General features: G+C 38.3%; 1 protein-coding gene across 1 annotated transcript; it reads right to left on the reverse strand.

The window, feature by feature from the left end:
• Window positions 1-3143: 3143 nt before the first annotated feature.
• Window positions 3144-16912, reverse strand: LOC131988602 (calpain-1 catalytic subunit-like). Its single transcript, XM_059353752.1, has 21 exons — window positions 16676-16912; window positions 16058-16127; window positions 13863-13981; window positions 13626-13759; window positions 13352-13526; window positions 12130-12204; window positions 11814-11899; window positions 10755-10829; window positions 10351-10511; window positions 8606-8772; window positions 8267-8278; window positions 7952-8160; window positions 7467-7524; window positions 7265-7333; window positions 6990-7047; window positions 6821-6882; window positions 6577-6645; window positions 6343-6421; window positions 4714-4830; window positions 3340-3392; window positions 3144-3257 (listed from the first exon to the last, which is right to left on the reverse strand). Exons 1-21 carry the CDS (start codon window positions 16910-16912, stop codon window positions 3231-3233), a joined length of 2112 nt encoding a protein of 703 aa, XP_059209735.1. The 3' UTR covers window positions 3144-3230.
• Window positions 16913-21710: the final 4798 nt, after the last annotated feature.

Consider the following 21710-nt stretch of genomic DNA (forward strand, 5'->3'; position numbering starts at 1 on the left):
CAGTTATATGAACAAAATTGTCACTAATACACCAAAATAATGTATTCTTATTTTATACCAAGATGTAATTATATAGCTTCACATCCCTCCAATATTCAAATGTGCGCAATATATTCCCCCAGCATGCAACAAAAAATATACCATATTAAAAAAACTAAAACAAAACGAACCAATATAAGTGTGAGTTACTACCTACTACCTGTTCTAGTATTTCGGTCACTGCTCTCCTTGTGGTTTGTCCAAGTGGTGTTGCTATTACAGAGCACACAGTTTAGAGTGGTTAAATGAGCCGGTAAAGCAAAAATTGTACCCGTGTCCCATACTGAATAATTATTAAATGTCAAAAGTCAATGGGCATTAGGTCACCGAGCTAATGTTGCAGCTAGCTGTTCCAACGACACAGAAACTAGCAAAAAAGCTTCGCTTAGCTTAGCTTGTTCCCCTGCTTTTTCCGACTTCATAGACGAGACCTCCGGAGCTGCCTCTACAAAGCTGCTTATTAAATGGACATTTATTAAACTGGCCACCGATATTTTGGACGCTTTGGACACCAATGAAGGACTTCATCTCGTGAATACCTCAGCACCAGTCACATTTGGAGTCACTTCATGAGGACCAGTTTAAGGTAAAGTGTTCGACTTATTTTGAGCTGCCGCCGAGTAGCTGAACATTATCCTTGAACAGTAATTTCACATTGATACGTTTGGTGCAAACATTGTTTTATCGCTGTTGTGTGTTGTAAGTAGGCGTTTGGAAATGTTACGGTTTAACTACTGTCTATGTTAACTGTTAACTAGCAGCTATACTAAGTACGCTGTAGTACGGTAGTAACGGCTAAAAGTCGCCAGTTAACAGGGTCACTAAAGGCAAAAAAAATGTGTATTTTTTATTTTCTTGTCTGCTGTGAGTGATGTGTTTATGGACCTGTTTTACGATGCATAACGTCACACTGTCAAAATAATCGCCTAAGTCATTTTTTGTCAAAAAAATTTTTTTCCCCCTAAATCATCTCCTCATGACGCCGGCCACCTATGGTAAAATCGCCTACATCCTCAGTTGATCAGATCATGTGATTTTACCCCTTTAAGATCATCACTTCTTTGACAATTTGCCACATTCATAGGCATCAGATAAGAACCCAGCAAAGAAGAGCTAGAGGGAGATTGTTTAGTTATCAGTTTAGTTTATCAGTGTTTTATTGTTGACACTAATATTGGTAACACTATACTCTAAGGTGTCTACATAAGAGTGACATGAGTGTGTCATAAACATGACATGGGATGTTTCATGAACATTAATGACACTGTGAAGTAACATTAATGTTCATGATACTTGTCATGTCATGTTTCTGACAGGCTTGTGTGACTCTTATGTAGACACCTTCAAAATAAAGTGTTACCATGTCTTGCTTAAGTCACAAAGGCATGTTAAAAAATTGCCTAAGTCATTTATTTCTCTTAAGTTACATAATTTACACACAGTGTTATTACTATGCCTATAGCCATCCTCTGTTTCATCATTTTTGAGTGAACTGATCAATAAATGTCATATGTTAGTTTTTTCCCTGCAAAACTTGAAAAAAATGAGTTAGGCGATTATTTTAATCGGGTGACGATATGCATGTGATGTGGTTTTACCAGCGCTGCTAGACATTTTTCTGAACATCTGCTTAATCAGAGTTTCAACGGTGAGGTGAGATGGCTCAGTATGATCAAATTCAACTCTAACTCCTGCTACACTCGGTTTTGCTCACAGTTAGTGTATTTTGTAAACCCTCAGATACTTTCTGTGGTGACTTTAATTGTGATTTTGCTGGTTGTTGTAAGCTTTTTGTATGCACTTTTTTCATTCTAAATTCATTGTGCATTTAATTGTGATTGCGTTGTTGTATAAAACTAAAGTTTGGAAATGTGCATGTCAATTATGTAGGCTAGCCTATTTGCCCGAGAGCATTGAATGTAGTTTTTCTGTAGTAGTATTATTTGTTGCCTCAAACTTTATTCTCACCATACCAGCTATAAACCCACTTAGCTCCCCAAATCACAATTATCTGGCTCAGCTACTGAAAATAGTTGTTATAGTGTGTTGCAGGAATGAGTCTGAAACCTGGAAATGAGATGGCGTTTGCACTTCCATTTCCCTTATTGAAGTTAATGTCAATTTAAATTGTAAGATTATTCCTTCTGGCAATTGCATTTACGCTTCAAAAATCATAGAAATTGTGTACATTTATGAAGACTATCTTACTGAACAAAACGTTCAAGTGTCATAAATGTATGTTTGCCACAGAGGAAAAATCCCATTGGCTTTTTGCAAGGAGGAGAAAAAGAGCAGAAGTCAGAGAGTCAAATGGCATTCGCAGTAAAATCAGGTCTGCACACAAAATGCTCAAGTGCATTATCATAGAACCCCTTGGTTTTGTGAGGTCGAGCGCACCCAAACCGCTGACTGCTGTAACTCTACAACAGCATGTGTTATACCCAATGATATGTTGCCGGATGACCCCATGACATATTCTTTTTCCCTTTCTTGGCTTTTTGTCAAGCGAAGTAATGCAATTACCTTCCAGGTTGGACTTCAAAAACATGTATACTCTATTAAATGGTTAACCGACACACACTAGCATGGCAAAAAAAGAACAAAAAACCCAACAACAATTAATCCCACCTTACAGTAAAAGAGAAAATGCCCGCAAATAGTTAATATCTATCACATTACTGTATTTCTCATTACATTTATTAGGGCTGTAACTGTACATGTAACTATTTTGTGTTCATTATCTAATTCCAATTTCTAGTGCTCTAAATCTGTATACAGTTTAAAATGTTTAAGTTCTCAACATAGCATCAGTTAGAAAGACAATGAGATACAGACCTAAATGGTTTGTTCTATTCAGTGCTATGCACATTTTGGCCATTGTACCGTCTGAACAAAGGCAAGCAAAGGTGCCTTTGGGATTTCAAAAGCGAATAGCTGGTGACTGCTTCACTGTGTATGTTCCTCCCATTTGTTCTCTTACTCTACACGCAGTGGATAAGAGAGACATAGGAGTGGAAAGGGGACGTCATAGATTTGTTACACCCCTAACATTAGCAAAGTTAAAAGTTTATACCCTGTTTCATACAATGTAATACTTTATTTGAAGAAGAACACATTTTTATGTTTTTTTTTTCACATTACTTGCTGCTGTAATTCCAAAGAAATCCTGCAGGTCATCTTCTTTGTCAGGTTTAAGTGTACATCCAAAGGAACATCCACTGCAGATGAAAGATGGATAAATGATAAATGACTGAGAATTAAAAAAAAAAAATCATTACACTTCGGAGTAACTTTTATTACCTCTTTTTCACGAAGAGTGATGTTCATTCCATTAGACAGCTGCTTGAACATTACTGTTGAGAAAGACACAATTTTATTAATCCAGAAACTGAAATCAGAGAGAGGGACTCAGACAGAAGTTCATAATGTCACCATGTGGACGAACATGACCATTTCATCTGTGAAACAACTAGGGATGGGATTAATTAATTGATGATCGATTAATGGTCGTTAAGAATTTGGTTGATCACGTGGAATTTTTATTCGATCTGTGTATTTTTTCATTTTAATTTGATCTATGACTGGTATCAGTACTCACTGAACTGAAACACGGCGAGGCGCTCAGTTCTGCAGCCGTATGTGAATAAGCCAATGAGCTGAGAATTAAGTTGGATAAAGCTACAGTTTGCAAACTGAAAGTTGAAGTTACAATTATAAAACACAGAAATACATGAGTATTAATTTGAGAGAAACTAGCTTACTGTATCAAACCTTGCTAGCATGATTTACTAGGTTTAATTTTATCCAAAACTTTTTTAAACACAAAACACTTAAATATGCAAGATTACTGTGAAAACTAACCTCATGCCTCTTCGAGGGCTAAAACATAAAACATTGAACTCCTTTACAGTTTAATTTCACGTGAGTTTGTTTAACGATAGACAGGAAGTCTCTTTTCGTCCTTTCAAAATGTACGCGTCCATCATCAAAACTGGCTTTTGCACAGTAGTGCATATATATCTTTTTATTCTGCACATGTATGCATGCAGTGACAAATTGATCAATTGACCATTTACGTTAAAGATAATCGAGTTGGCAGGTTTCTTTCTCCCTATAAACAATGATGTGCTGCCAATATAATGCACAAGACTCTTAAGTTATTAGTCCACACAAAGGTGCACTAGTGCTTTATGGCCATCCTTTGCTAAACCAGTACAAACTGTTTGAACCTCACCACTGTGAGGTCCTGGCACCTTGTGATTGGTTGGTGAGTGTGGTCTCGTCTGACAAAATGCTTAGTGGTTGGATAAGGCCATGTGTCCACCAAAGCATTATCTTCCCTGCTGAAAACACCATTTTTTGAAAATGCCCAGGTGGGAGCGCTTGAGCGCCTCAGAGAGCAAGGGATGTTGGGTGACAATGACAAGCAGCAGTGTTTTGACATCACTCAGAGTTAAACAATTTTTTAACTCTTTGCAACCATAAACAAGCACCAAACGTGCAGTGCTCAGCACAGGAATGACTCTCATACCCTTGCCACACTGCTGCCGTTTGTAGCATATTAAAGACACAAAGCTCCTATTGGTCTTTGGTGGACACACAACACTAAAGGGTAAATGCAGAATAAAATTTAAAAAGGTATAGAAGTATTTATGTACTTTTTTGTGTACTTACGGTTCATGCAGCTGAAGCGAACATTAAGACTGATGAAGCTCTCCAGTGTTATGTGTCCAGATGAGGTACCATAGCGAAGGGCAATCAGATTCAGTATGTCATCGCTGATCCTCTTTCCTGTCCAACATACACAGAGCAAAAGTTTAAGTATGATTTATATTAGGGCTGCAATTAACTTTTGTATTTATTGATTCATCTTCAAAGTATTTTTATTTGACTAAGCCATGTCTCTGTCATTGCCTACACCACGTGAATAGAACAGACTCCCTAATTAGTGTAGTAAGTAACATAGTTGTGGCTTTCCCACTACGAGGCAAAATGTCTGCCTTGAAATTTCAAAACGCAAAGTGGCTAGTCTATTGGATGTTCATCCTCAGTGTCAGTCAAACACAAAAGCAGGTGAATAACTAAGTACAGGGAATGCTCCTGTCCTGGTCCACTCTAGACTCACCATCACTACTGGCCAATGGTGGTGCTTCATCACCTGCTGCTGTGCCCCTCCTAGAACTGCTGCTCCTCTCTCTGTCTCTCTCTCAAACGTCTCTCTATCCTCCCTCCCTCCCCCCCTCAACCTCTCTCTACTCTATTCTACTCTGTTGATCTGCCCTGTACAACGACATCTATTGCACGTCTGTCCGTCCTGGGAGATGGATCCCTCCTCTGTCTCTCCCTGAGGTTTCTTCTTCTTATTCCCCTGTTAAAAGGTTGTTTTTTTTTAGGAGTTTTTCCCTGGCCGATGTGAGGGTCTAAGGACAGAGGGTGTCGTACCATGTACAGTCTGTAAAGCCCTTTGAGGCAAATCTATGATTTGTGATTTTGGGCTGTATAATTAAAATTGACTTGACTTGACAGTTCTATGTCTATCACTGAATGACAAGGGTAATGTTACTTATCTGGTATTCGAGGTTGGAGTGTAGCCAAGGAACTCTTGGCAAACTGTACTAGACCTTCCTTTAAGATTTCTCTCTACATCTTGATAACTGCAGCAAAGGTCATACATTGTGCCTGGGGGCCAAATGCTTTTCGTTCATCATAGACTTGAGACTTAATCCCAGTATATACACGTTATGCACGAAAGCAGTCTTTGTGCCAAATGTATAATTACACACTGTCACTGCTGCTACACAACACCCTTACATAAATGTGGAACCCTTACTAGCATTTCATGTCCAAATATAGTGTGTATGTTTTTTTGTCCAATATTAGTGTTACTGAAATAAATAGATGAAATCTAAATAGGATCAGTACAGCTATTCTGTTTTTGTGGTAGCTGGCTTCTCGGTACAGCTGTAACTTGTAATTGGTTTTTCTGTTTATGCTTGCCCTACTTGAGATAATATCACAGAAGTGCAAACATGCATGGGTTGGCGTATCCTTTTCTACCTAACCGCCAGTTTGTGTGGAATGTGTGTATTCTTGGTTACTGTTACTTGTGTGATCGCATTATATATCTGGTCTATCTATATACCTGGTTTTATAGCACTGTATCAAATACCAATTTGATATTTGGCAAGATTTAGTAATTTCTGTTGTGCACCGTGCATAAGATTTAGACAATGGGGGATACTTGCCAGGATGGTTCAGTTTTATCTATAGTTTAAAAAAAAAAAAAAGTGGCTGATTGTCTACCTGTGGCCATGATTGCATTCCTCAGCTCACTCAGTGACAGTGTTCCTGTTTGTGAAACATCACTGCGGAAGAAAATGTCCTGCCAAAAGAGAAGATGGTTAGTTATGTATAACTCACACTAATAATTTGAATAAGTTTGTTCAAATATGGGTAGGGGCAATTCAGGACATTGTCCGAAACCTATGCACTTGGTCAGTCACAAATTATTATGAGAGAATGAAGTGTTTCACTTACCTTGGCTTTCACGACCCTTCTCCACAGACCAACAAATTCCTCACTGTTAAGTTTGCCGGTGATTGATGTCTAAGCCAACATTAAGGTTTTAGAGCTTTGCATGTTGTTTCATGTCATGTATGTAACTAACATTAACTGTGAGAAAAAAAACCCTTGCAAGATCTCACTTCAGATTGACAAAAAGAAAAACAAACCAGTATATTCTAATACACCAATGCACAATGAATATGGCATGAGAGGATACATCCATCAGGGCAACCATGCTGCGACAGGCATCAATGCTGAAGCCTCCAGATTTCAGGTCTCCTAAATAAAGAGAACATAGCAGGGCAATTAATACGACTAAAGCCCTGCAACATAGCAGTTCTACAAAACACAAGATTATTATATTTGCATAATGAAGGATTCCAAACCTTTCAAGATGTTGTCATTGAGAATCTTTTGGAGCTGCTCAGCATCCACTTCTTCATACTGGAAATTGAAAGAAAACAAGCAAAGGAGGACTTTAATTTGGCTCACATGTTGGTTGTCATAATCCTGTTAACTCTACAGTACTTCACTTTAGTTTTTCTAACTATGTCTTTGCCAGGACCAGCAGCTTCATGAAGTCTACAGTAGCGGACGATGCATCACAGCAAATAAGCAAATTTTCCAAAATGTTGAACTACTGCTTTTATACATAAACTACCTTGTCAGAGTATTCACGGAACATGGTTCTCTTGCTTTCGTCATCCTCTCCATTTCCGGTCTGCATGGGCTGCAAAAGATTGAGTAAATTCAGCTCCAGATAAATGAATGCACTGTTCAATATGATATATTATATCATGTAACACAACAGCAATACCAAAATCATATGAACATCGACAACATTTTTTTAATATCCTGCACACCTCTTCTCCTTCCCCATGGTCATGGTCATGGTCATGGTTGTGGCCATCAGAATTCTCGCTGAGAGGAAAGACACGAGATGTTAGTACATCGGTCCTCCACAAAAAGTCCTCCACCTCTTACAGCCACATTGTCATCATCTCACAGTCACCATGAAACCACCCACTGGGTTGGTTTTGAGGCCTTGGGATAGCCATGTTGGCTTTCGCCATTATGGCTAACGGGCCATTTGTTATCCAAAATGAACAGCTGACTCCTTAGCATCTGGAACAGGAGTTTAAGGAAGAGTGTTTTTTTTTGAGTAATTAATAAAATAACATAATTAAAATCATTTTGAATATACGGTTATAATAATTGATTAGTTTAAGGGTTATTTACCCATCACTGCTTTTGACTTTTAAGTAAAAGGCTTGTAATATGTGGCGTGTGACATATAGATTATTCAAGAATCTTTTAAAGACTATTTGGGAAGTTACGAGTCACTTACTGGACTTCGGTCTCTGACTTGGAGAGGATGGTCAGGATGAAGGAAGCTGTCTCATTGGGATTGAAGCTGGATGGTACAATCAGGTATTCGCCAGGTTTTAGAGTAATAAACTCCATCACCTCACGGGCATTCATGTACTTTTTAGTTTGGGCAACAGGCGCTGTGGTACTGAAGAAAGAAGCTGGGAACTTCCCCCTCTGTGACTTGTACTGTAATAACGGTAATAAATAGATATTTAATCTATATGCAGTTTATATCATAACTGCATACTGTAGGTGGGAATGTTTTGTAAGTAAGGCTAAAAGTTTTACTTACTTCGTCAGGGACCTTGGAATAAATGAATGCATGTCAGGGGGAAAAAATAGTTTTAGTCAAACTGTGAAACATGAAAACATGTAAATAATGCAATTAGAAATCACTAAAGTGGGCTGATAGCTATTTATCAAAGTCCAAGTGAAAAAGCACATTTTTAGGTCCCTATGAAAAGCAAGTGAATGCTGTAGTTAAAGTCTCTTCAAGACCATGGTACAGATGTTTTATGCTGTGTTCTTGGGTAATGGACATGAGCCACATTACTATAGGTCTATCTTTGAGATTAAACACATCTATGATAGTCCTCTCACTGTGACAGAAACTGTAAATGGTATAATTTACCTCAAATACAGTGAATCCAATGTGGAGACTTTGGACCAGGCGTCTGTTCCTCTTGTCAGGCTTTTGCATGAGAGACACCAGCATGTTTTTCTCACCCTGTTTCGCAGAACATTCACCAAGTAGTTCCTCAATCTTGACCCGATACTGTGGATTAGTCCAGAAACTGTCTGGAAGGCGAATAGAGAAGCACTTTTTTTTCATTATAGAATTTTGCCAAAAGAAGGGTGAATATGTTGATTAATTTCCAAAGGTGAAACCAAATTCTTCTACTCATGTATGTCAACTGAAAAATAAAGCACAGAACCAGTCTAACTATTATCCAGGTATACACCTAGATACTTGGCACCATCTCGATGTCCACTCCTCACTGTTGGCTGGCTGAAGAGGGGGATTGAACCTGCGGAAATCTATGATAATTTCCTTCGTCTTTGAGGTGTTCAGTAGAAGATAGTTCTTGTGACTCCAGTCACTGAAGGCTTTTATCAGATCCCTATATTCAGATTCCTGTCCATTCCTGATACGCGCCACAATAGCAGTGTCGTCTGAGTACTTCTGGATGTGGCAGGACTCAGAGTTGTATTTGAAGTCTGCTGTGTACAGTGTGAACAGGAATGGAGCCAGAACAGTGCCTTGTGGAGCCCCTGTGCTGCTCATTAATGTCCCAGAAACAAAGTTCCCCAACCTGACATACTGTGGTCTTCCTGTCAGGTAATCTGTGATCCAGGAGATGAAGGAAAGATCCACTCCCATGTCTGTGAGCTTGTTTTTGAGTATTTGGGGTGGTTGGTATTGAATAGGCTTGAAAAATCAAAGTACATGATTCTAACATAAGCAGCAGTTTCCTCCAGATGAGCAAGGGCACGGTGAAGCATGTAGAGGACAGCATCGTTCACTTCAATGTGTTGTTTTTCTGCAAACTGCAGGAGGTCGAGTTTGTCTTTGACTTCAGCTCTCAGTAGGCACAGTCCTTGAGCAGCCTTGGACACACACCATCTGGACCAGCAGCCTTCCCAGAGCAAAGTCTTCCCAGTTCCAACCTCACCCCCATCTCTGTGACGGACAAGGGTGGAGGCTCAGGTGTAAGAGGGGGGGTGGATGCTGCTTTGGAGATGTGCACATGTTGAAGAGGAGGAGGTGGAGGAGGAGAAGGAGGAGGAGGAGAAGCAGCATTGGAATTGGGTGAGGCCGCTGTATTGAATCTGTTAAAGAACTGGTTGAGTTCATCAGCTCTTTCTACATCACCCGCCACTGGCTGTCTTTTCTTCTTGTTGTAGCCAGAGATGGTGTTGATTCCTCTCCACATTTCACGGATGTTGCTGTTATGTAGATTTCTCTCCAATTACTTCTTGTATTCCACCTTTGCCATCTTTAGTCTCGTCTTCAACTTATATTGTACTTGTTTGAGCCGTGCTTTGTCGCCATCTCTAAAAGCTGCCTTCTTCTCATTGAGGATTGCCTTTAAATCAATAGTAATCCAAGGTTTGTTGTTGTGGAAACAGCGTAGGGTATGACTGTGTCTCTACAGAAGTTGATGTAATCAGTAAAGCATTCAACCTGTCTGTCAATGTCCATACTGTTCTCCTATTATCTACGAATATGTTGTATCTTAACATACACTGTCAGCATTTTCTTTCTCTAAATTAAATTAAAATACACACTGTTAAAATCTATACATTTTCAAATGAACACTAATCTCCTCTATTTGAGGGGCCAGGTTTGCATAAGTCCACATTTTCTGGACGTACCGTGGAAATTCATGCATCCTCCAGCAGTCGTTCCTGCAACCCATCTTCCCTCATAGAAGGAGGTCTTCCAGTGGCAAGAAGTGCTTCCATCAAGGAAGTCCGGACACAGGCAGCAGATGTCAAGATCTGAGTAGAAGTTACAGAAGTCTCCTAGGGTCATCCTGTTGACGTCAGGGATACATTTAATGGAATTATTATTATTTAATCATTTGCATCCCTCTATATCAATCTATTGAGATAAAACATGCAAATGCAGTCAGCATATTCTTTTCATACGTTTTCTGAAATAATAACCAAAAATGAATTTAAGTTATAATTTACACGTTACATGTTAACCATCACTATAAAACAACAGTGTAGCTACAATGTAAATAATGTTTAAAATATGATTTCAGCACACTTACCAAAACTCTCCATCATCAGCCACTGAAAGGCACAAGTCACGATCTTGAGGACTCACAGTTTGCCACAGAGGTGACCTTTAGATGTCAGTGAAGAAAGAGGAGAAGAAACATTGTGAATCTCTCCTAAACATTTAGAGTTTGAAAAGGAAAAATGAGGCTCTAAGAAGACAAAACTGTCAACTTGCTTAATGGAAAATATAGGATCCAGTGTTTCATCAGGATATCGTAGCCTCTTCTCTGCTGCTTTTGTCCAATCTTTATTTCTTTTCATCTGTCTTTTGGCAAACTGTTAACTATATGGGAGTTCAAAGCTAAATCACTGAAGTACTGTTGAAAGTACCTTTAGTAAGACACTTAACTCCTAACTCCAGTACAGCTGCTGAGTGGCCCACAGCTCACACACTGGCCAGATTAGTATGTGTAACTGCTAATTATCCAGCTTCCATCGCATGTCCTGATACTCAATAAGCCAACAGATATTCTGTTTGCAAAATCCTAACGCTCTTTATTTGCTCTGTCACAACGCTTGCCTATCCTGAAAACTGCCAGAACAAGTTTTGTGCAAACTGCCATGATAAAACAGCTCAGATTTCTCAGGTTTCTGTTCTCAACACGCACAAACATACATACCTGAGATGATTATACCTTATAGAGAAAATGTCAATCATTTAGCATAACTTGGATCATGGTATGTGAAAACAGCATGAACTGAATGGATCATTTTAAATGATCTGCTGCAATCATTGGGTTTTGTCTAGGCAAGTAAAAATATGTCTCATATTAAAAAACTAAGACACTTCCAATATTGTTAATTTAGCTAACACGAAAAGCGGTGTCATTGGGAGCAGTGTGATGTCTGGTCAATCCCCTTGGAACAAGGGGTGATAGCGTTGGTTGCTATCAGAAACAGCTGGGTACAGCATGACGCAGAAAGGTAAATGTCAGCTAACTGGGGTAGAGTTAGCTGACAGAATCCCACCACACGTGTGTGTCACACTGACTCTGCAATGTACAATTTTGTACTCAGAGCCATGTCTCTGTACTCTGTGTCATTCTTACTTATCACTCCAGTCTCCTTTCCACTCTCCTCGGCCCCAGGGGTTCCATAAACGCACCAGGTTTACCAGCTGCCCTTGGCTCGTCACCTGAGCAGCAATTATCAGAAAGAAACCTTACAATTGTTATTTGTTACACTGACTATTTATTAACTTACTTCAATAAATACAACTAGATTCAATGGAGATATACTCAAGGCCTTTATTAACCTAAAACTCAAAAACAAACTCAACCATTTCCAGGGGTAAGCTTAAAAACCTGACTCCTAGCTATTGGTAATGTTCTGTATAATGCCTTTAAAACAAGTAAAAGTCTTCACCTGTTTCACACCTGTGACAGTGTAGGCATGGCCTTGGACCAATCCATTTGGCAGCACTGTGTTGGCAGACGTCTCCTACAAGATACAGATACCGTATACATTATTATTGCAGGTGCTTTTATGCAGAATACTTTTCTTTAACCATGTAATAAATTAAGTTAACACTGGGCCAACATTGGATTGTCGACTTCCTTAATTGCTCAATCAGGTGGCAACACTAGACAGCATGGCTTAGTCTACAGGTTAATTATACATTGAACACAATTTTTAAAGTATCTAAAAATAATTGAACATTAACAAATCTTTTCTTCTAGTCAAGAAATATTAGATACAAAAACACTAATAATAGTGAAAACATTTTCAAGGGGACATATGGTTATTTGGGGTTTCTACTAGGACATTTTTACATGCTTTAATGATCAAAAACATGTTTCTTTTCTAATACAGTCTGTTTGAATACCTGTATTCAATCTTTGTCCTAAGCACTCATTTGAGCACCTGTGTCTTTAAGCCCCCCTACCAAACAAGCCCAGTCTGTTCTGATTGGTCAGCGTTTCTGTCTCCTCCCCATCTGCACTCTCGGTCTTTGTCATTGTAGACGGGAAATGGCTGTAACAGCACTGTAGGAGCACTTTCTACCCATGTGTATTTGTGACATTAAGACCGTACAGAAGATCTGATGACTATAATACAAAAAACACGTAGAAATCACACTTTTTACAAAATGGGGCCTTTAAGGTTTATTTGCGACCATTCAAAACCCTGATCTTCCATCTCATCCTTTAAATGTCAAATATGTCACTAGCGAGTTTCATTTTCTCTCCCCTGATTTATTGAGACTTGGCAGCCTGACATCCTGGCACTTCTCCAGTCTTTTAGTCTATGTAGATTTGTAAACATTATTATAACACATTTTGTCTCTCAGTGATTCGGATCCCATTTAATATGTTCTTTCTTGGCCCATGCTGCCCTCCATAAAGTTTAATTAAAATTCGGTGAGTAGTTTTTCTGTCAACCTCCTCACAGATGAACACAGAGACCAAACTGGCAAGATAACCTCCTCGGCGGAGGTGATCATTTTTCTTATTATGGGTAAACATGTACTTTGGCAACCATTATCTTAGCCTGAAGATATTTTTATTTTATTTTCATACTACAGAGTTTTAGAACATAAAAGCATAACCAGCTAGTGCATAGTTTTGTATGGTATATTCATACTTACCCCCTGTGGTGTACCACAGCCCATCAGTGACCTGGATTGACCAGCCCTGCTCATCAGTTCCCACAGATTTTGGGGAGGGTCTGGCAGATCTATACACATGTGAACACCACCGGTGAAGTCCACCATAGCCTCAGCAGGAGTTCCAGAATTCATGTCCGCGTAGGAACCACACACTCTGATAAAAGTGGGTGTAATATTACTCAAGTGCTCCCAAAATAAACCAAGTCTCACTCATTCATTTTTAACTGAAAAACAGTTAATAGTTTTTTCATACTTTGCATAAGCTTTCTCCAGTAAAGCAGGCCAGAACTCAGTTGGGTCTTTGGAGTGAACGAAGATTAGTTGGCCATTGATTGTTGGTAGCTTGTCATCAATGACAACATCCACCCATCTTCCAAATCTCCAGAACTAAATAGTTGAGAAAGGAGAATATTAAGAGTTGTATAGCAAAATGTACTGTTTAGATGAACCTTTTTAAGACAAACACTCCTGGCAATGATTGTTTGTTTACCCTGAAGTGGAACAGACCCCAGTAGTCCTGATCAAATTTTTGGTCAAGAGGAATAACTTGCCCAAGGATGTATTTCTGGAATGTCAGAGCTCCGATAGATGAGAGAAACCAGCAGTTCCCTGAGTGAAACATTTTCATTGCGTTGTCAGAAAGGTGTGCTTAGAAGGCAAAGGCATGACAGCAAAATGTGTGCAGAAGGGTTCAAGATCACAAACTATTGAGAACAGTAACAGACCTGAGAGGGCAGATAAGCAGGCTGTTCTCATCCACTGTTTGTAGGTATACATGAAAAATAATGTACGTATGAATTGTGAGCCAGAATGCGCTGCTCATTCGCCTTAGTGGAGGTTATGTAGTACATATAATGATCAAATCATTTTTGGGGGTGGGTGGAAGTGATGGTGGATGGATCACACAAACACAAGACTTTGATTCAGAAGAAAACTGTTTGTGTCCCCTTTTTGAATTCAACTTGTGATTTTAAGTGAACTTGTAAATTAGATTATGTTCATGAATACTTGACTGGCCTAAAGTCTAATTTCCACCGGGGACGTAACAGCCGCACCATGGTCACCGGAGCTGATCGATGTCACTCTAATCAATGAGACCATCACCACAGGGCACGCCGCGTAACGTCTCAGCAGCGTCTCTCCGCTCTGCAGCACTATCAATCCGTAGCACTTTTATTTTTGATGCAAGCTGTTGCTAAACCACGTGAAGCTCAACTAAGAGTCAGCAAATTGCACCAGACAGGAAATCCGACACAGAATCAACGTAATACACTTCTGGTCCTTTTCAAAATAAAACACAATACACAGTTCATGTAGCCTATCTCAACTTCACATTAACATTACGTTATGACCAGGGGCATCAGGTCAGCAGTCAATCAATCAAAGGGTCTCAGAGGATCGGTAACATGGACGACGAGAGAATGATTGTTAAAGTGGAACAGCATACAATCATTTATGACATATCACATCCTTTTTTATAAGGACAATGGACAAAAGGACAATGCCTGGCATTTAATTGCAGGAGTTTTGGGAGTGGATGGTGAGTACAAACTAGAGGTGGGAATCACCAGAGGCCCCACGATACTTGAGTCATATTATTGCGGTTTTAACTGTTTATTAAATATGAGAAAATTCTCAGTGTATCAATCTCACTTCAGTCTTTTTATGTTTTCACACTGAGAGTCAAACCCACAGACCGACCAACAAAGAATTCAGTCAAACTGAACTGAACTGATATCAAACATGTATGGATGACAACAATTGCAGCATTTTCTCAAACTTTCCTCAACTTTAAGCTTCACTGCTGAATTTTATTGAATAAAACATAAAAAAGCCTAACTTTGCAGCGTTGTTCCGACACGATATTCTGCCTATAGATTCCTTAAATCTTCTAGTTTCATATGATACCAATATCTCCAGTGTATTCCTAAAAGTGAGCCCGCTACGATCTCTGGAATAAAAAAAAGGGCAAAATACTGACGGCACGCCGTCCGTCCGTCTGTCAGAACGCTAAATATCGATATTTGACGGCCATGAATCAATATAATACCACGCAAAATATCGCGATACTATGCTGTATCGATTTTTTCTCCCACCTCTAGTACAAACTACTACTTAAGGAAATGTGATTATCGTGTGATCTCAGGTGAATACAGCTGGCTCGTTACATGTCCATTACGCGCCCAGTGGGGTTTGACGCCGGGCAGTTGACGGAGCAAAACCGTGGCGCGGCCGTTACGTCCCCGGTGGAAATCCCGTGGAAATCACCTCCGACATGACATTACTTTCTTGGACCTTAAGCACTTATTTTTTGTTGCCTCAACTTATCCAATTGGTTTTGGTGCCCAAACCTAATCAAGTAGCTTAATGTCAAAATGTTAATCACATGCTTAGAACAGTGACGGTAGTGGTTAAATGGAACATATTGCATAGGATATCATAAAAAACTGTACTTATTGTAAGTCGCTTTGGACAAAAGCGTCTGCTAAATGACATGTAATGTAATGTAATGTAATAAAAAACATTGTGCATACATTTTTATAAGATATCATAGGAACCGGTTAATAAGAACATGTTATCTTTTCTGCCCTGCTTTTTTTTCTGCAGGTTTTAAAAAAAACATTTCAAAATTATTTTTCTGGACAAACAATTTATGTATAATTATGAATAAAGCACTTTTCTTACCAACACTGCCTTGACCAAAGTCAAACCTGGAGACCCCATCCACTTCAAAAAATGGACTTTCAACAAGCCTCTAAAACAGAAGAATGTTGACAACACTTACTCAAAGAAGACAGTACAATAATACAATTACTATTATTATTGATACAAAATGCACTTTAAAATATTTTCTATATTAATACTGAACCAAGTGATTCACTAATGTTTATGTTAAAGGGTTGCTAGTACTGCTAATATGACTAAGAATAACCAGCATTCTTTGTGACTTTAAGCATCTTTTAATCTTAAGAAACTATCAAACGTCGTATACAATCTTATGAAGCAGCCGCTAGAACAGGAGGTAACTCAACCTAAGTGTCTATGTACCAGCCCAACAATAACAATGATCAGAATAAAACGTGAAAGATTAACAAAGTTAAACAATAAGCGAAATTCCAGTTTGAAAGCAAACCACTTTGATTTTTGTTTGGTTTGTAAACATTCAGAAGAGATCCTAGGTTCAATATTTACTTCATCTGAATCAGTTTAACTTTCTGCTGCAAGAACTTAAAACCATGACAACTTACATGCTTATTAAACCAACATTTAATCTGATATAGGATCAAACATTTTAACACTTACGCCAGGTCTCAGCCACTGCACTCTGGCCATGAGTTCGTCGTTTAGTAACCCTGCACCAATGGATCTTCTATCAGGGGGGAACATTTCGTCGATGTACCTCACGTTCCTGTTGCGACAGTAGTCTTTAATCTGATTGTAGTCTTGGTTGAGAAACCGCTCAGGGTTGGCGACGGTCCCAAAGCCATCTTTAGTGTGACGGGCATTGATGATTTTCATACACACACCTGGTGGAGGCATTGCTGTTCTGTTTGAAATCTGTTTAGAGAAAGGAAATGAAAAACAATCACCCTTTTGCGTTATTTTTGGGGACTTTTTGATGACAGACCCAAACAGCCATCAGCAGGCATAGTTATAATTGTCAGAATGTATGGTCTGACTGACAGCCAACCATCCACACTTAGATAAATTGTGCCTGCTCTTTCACTGCTTAAAGTAAACCAAAATTTGAAGTGAAGGCGAAAATTCTCTCTTGTTAATTTTGGGCATGTGTGACTGTGCCCTTAAGGGCTCATGGCTGGGGTAATGCCTCTACCTCAGTGCTGCCAACTTGTTAAGGCATGATCACACATGCACAAAATGAACATTGGTGAATATTCAACTCCTGTTTACCTCTGTTCTATGTGAGCAAATTCACATTTTCATATCACAGAGGACTCCTGCAAATGCCATTAGGATCACGAGAAGGAGACAAGATCATTGCATTATTGAGGAATGGGGATCATTTATTTTCAAAGTACTTTTTTACTTAACTTTCCAATTTGCTTTGGTTCGGGGGTCTAAAAGGTAGAAAAAGGTCTATAAATAAGTCAGTGTGAACACTGGTTATTCATAACTTGAATAGGATGTATACAATACACTCACCTATAGTTCATGTTATTGTTCATGTAATGTTAAGTGTGATCTTTTACAGACTTGCAGTAATAATATTTACACATCCTAATAACCATTAGGGTGATTCTCATGAACATGGTACAGCTCATAGCAAAAATCCAAGAGCATTGAATACATATTTTCTTTGACCGTTTATAACATAAAAGCTAAAGTCACTGTTCAATATGAATTTATAATCTATTAGAAACATTTTTATGTATTTTCTGACATTTTTAGAGACACTGTGAGCAAAATTCATTACCGTAACACATTTAAAAAAAAAAAAAAAATGACATGTTTTTTTTTTCTTTTCTTTGCTCAAGGGTAGCTGGTATCACCAAAATGTATTCTATTAAAATATACACATATTTTAATGTAAACAATTCTATCATTACTGTAACATTTAACCATTTTTTTCTCTCATCAATTTTCATTCAGATTTTGTTAAAAAACTTTATATTTGATTATATTCTGTTAAATTATACATTTTAAAACAAATGTATGTTTATTTTTATGAAGTTTATTAAATATTTATTGTATATAAGTGTGGGGAAACCATGACATTTTTATCTGGACGCATTACGGTAATGAATTTGTGAATGAAAAATATGTTTAAAAATATAGAAAATATTATTTTAACACAAAACAATTAATTGTGCCTCATTATGGCTATATTGTTCATTTATATAAAAATGAAATATATTTTGTTTAATAAAGTATGTCCTTATAATTTTCACAGACAGAACTTAGACTAGCTTCATGAGAATCACTCATTAGTGGCTGACATTACTGCAGTGATCTTAATATCACATTTCTGTCTGCATGCATACAGTTTCCCTGTACATTGTACATTCACACTGTACATTGTGCTACTTTCATTCCAATAACATTTTTAAATGTAATCTATTTTTGTGCTCATCATAGTTCACAGTCTGCTAGTACTGGATGTAGTAGAACTGTGCTTACCAAAAATAATGAGGAAAATGATTCAGATACAACATGACAACATAAACAGATTTTACTTACCCAACCTCTGCTAACAGTAGTATTGGCATTAACCACAAATTAATGTAAAATCGTAAGTCGAAAAATGTGGTGGCATGTGTAGATCTTAATCTTACCTCAGCAGGCAGAAAGGGAAAGTGTTGAGTCTGGGTGAAACAGCAAGTGTTAGAGAAGAGGCTCCAGTTTTTATGTCACCTGCAAATGCCCTAAGCTAATACTGTCAGCAAAGGATGTTCTATTATGAAACCCCGCCTGTAGCTTGACATTTTACCTGCCACATTTGCATGTAGTAAGCACAGTCTTTCACAAGAGCAGTGTGTCTGCATGAATAGAAGGGTGTTGCCCAGGCTTGTTGAAATGTTCAGGACATGTAAGTTCACAGCAATCAGTTTCATATGAAGAGCACTGACTGGTGGCTTTAAATGTTAATCTGTCAAGATTGTCTGTGCATGTAAAGACAGCAAATTCATCTCTCTTGGCCGTACGGCTATTTTATGAGGCCTATTTTTATGTTTTTTGTATCTCAAGAAATGTCTAAAAGGTCACACTCGCACACTAAAGATCCAGTCTGTTAAACAAAGAAGAAGATTCAAGATTCAGTACTTTATTGACATGCCAAAATGATTTGTTTGAAATGTGTATTATTGACCTCACTCAAAGACAGAAAAAGGCAAAAATAATAGGACCACTCACCATGAACCACATACTACATGAAATGGATAAAACCTTTATTCATAAATAATCATAAGAATGGCCACAATAATATCCAAACACAAAAGAACACCATTAAAGACTAGCAGCACTAGCTGGGGAATTTATCAATGAAAGGAGACAAGGAGAGTATATTCTCTCAGGAGAACATTCAGTTACATGAACAAAATTGTCACTAATACACTAAATGAATTTATTTTTTAATTTATTTTCTACCAGGACGTAATTATATAGCTTCACATCCCCCCAGTATTCAAATGTGCTCAACAAATTCCCCCAACATGCGACAAATATATATAATACATAAAAAACAAGTGTTACTACCTGTTCTAGTATTTCGGTCACTGCTCTCATTAAGTCATCAAGCTAATGTTGAAACTAGCTGTTACAATGACTTAGCTTATTCCCCTGCTTTTTCTGACTTCACAGACAAGAACTCTGGAGCTGCTCCTACAAAGCAAAAAGGATTTTGTCGCTGTTGTGTGCTGTAAATAGGCGTTTCTTTTTTTTCTTGTCTGCTGTGAGTAATGGGTTTATGGACCTGTTTTACTGTTTTACTGTTTTACTATCAGTTTCAACAGTGAGGTGAGATGGCTCAGTATGATCAAATTCAACCCTTACTCCTGCTACAGTCGGTTTTGCTCACATTGGCTCTCATTTATCAAACGAGCGTAGAAACGAGTGCAGATCTGAGTGTATATTTCGTCTTACGACAGGGTTCACGTGGGATTTATCAAATGATCGTATCTCTCCAATCACAGCGTAAAAATGATCGGCTGTTGATAAACGTGGCGGCTCGAAACAATTTTCATTAAAATGTCACGCCCTAATACCCGATTCAGATGGCTCACCTCCAGAGTTATAAACTCGAACAAGTTCGGTGAATATTTTACATTTGGAGCACAGACTTAAAAGCTTTCACAGCTTTTTGGAAACGCCAGAGTCAGAGAGTGAAACACTGACGTCCAACAGCTGCAACACAACAAACTGGTTTTGTTTGGCAGCATAAAAAGTGAAAAGGAAGGAAATCAGTGGTGCTGTCGGAGTAGCGGACTATTAAACTCCCGGTGAGGTTTGAGTAATTCATTTATACATTGTGAGCTATAAAGCCTAATAATCTATATAATATCCAAATATTGTTGTTGTTGTTATTATTATTATTCTTATTATCATTATTATTATTATTATTATTATTATTATTATTATTATTATTATTATTATGATGTAGAGATATTATTCATTTCTTTACATTTACTAAGAGTTATGTCCCAGTCAGAGGAGCGTGTGGCAGCGCTGATTGGGAGTGTTTCTATTGGGTCAGAACCTCTGGTGGAGAGACACTTATGCTCCTTATGTCCAGCAGGATAACAGCAAATAGCAGAAGACAACAACATTTTATAGACTCGGCTAGTATTCTGATCATTCATGATCGCAGGGTGTATTTATTTTTGGATTATGTTTTAATGATAAATGATGTAGTCTAAACATGTTTTGCTTTGTCACCATTAAAAATCAAAACACCACAGAGTTTTATCAGCTCCAGGCATCGACACAATAGTCTAAGATCAATTCTCCAACTCAGACGTGTGGACTTTACGCTGACTCAAATTTGCGTACACGAGCTGAGAGCAGACATGAGATCTGATCGTACCCTCCGCTCACGTCCAAATTGATAAATGCAGAGGCTTGCGTAGAAATGATCTTACGCCCACTTTGCGCTCACTTTCTGACGTACGCTCGTTTGATAAATGAGGGCCAGTAAGTGTATTTTGTATACCAGAGAAACTGTGATCAGAGACTTTCTGTGGTGATTTTAATTGTGATTTTTTATTCCTGCTTGTTGTTGTAAACTTTTTCATTCTAAATTCATTGTGCATTTAATTGTGATTGCTTTGTTGTATAAAACTAAAGTTTGGTAATGTGCATGTCAATTATGTAGGTTCTGTAGTAGTATTATTTGTTGCATCAAAATGTATTCGCACCACACCTGCTACAAACCCACTTAGCTCCCCAAATCACACTTCTCTGGCTAAGCTACTGAAAATATTTGTGTTATAGTGTGTTGTATTGACGTTTATAAAATCATACAAATTGTGTACATGAAGACTATCTTACTGAACAAAACATGCAAGTATCATAAATGTATGTTTGCTACAGAGGAAAAATCCCATTGGCTTTTTGTAAGGAGGAGAAAAAGAGCTGAAGTCAGAGAGTCAAATGGCAGTCGCAGTAAAATCAGGTCTGCACATAACAAAATGCTCAATAGGAGGTGCATTATCATAGAACCCCTTGGTTTTGTGAGGTTAAGTGCACCCAAACCGCTGACTGCTGTAACTCTACAACAGCATGTGTTATACCCAATGATATGTTGCCGTTTGAACCCATGACATATTCTCTTTTTTTCCCGTTCTTGGCTTTTTGTCAAGGGAACCAGGGAACTTCCAGGTTG

This window comes from Centropristis striata, chromosome 16 (assembly GCF_030273125.1).
Source record: "Centropristis striata isolate RG_2023a ecotype Rhode Island chromosome 16, C.striata_1.0, whole genome shotgun sequence".
Taxonomy (NCBI): domain Eukaryota; kingdom Metazoa; phylum Chordata; class Actinopteri; order Perciformes; family Serranidae; genus Centropristis; species Centropristis striata.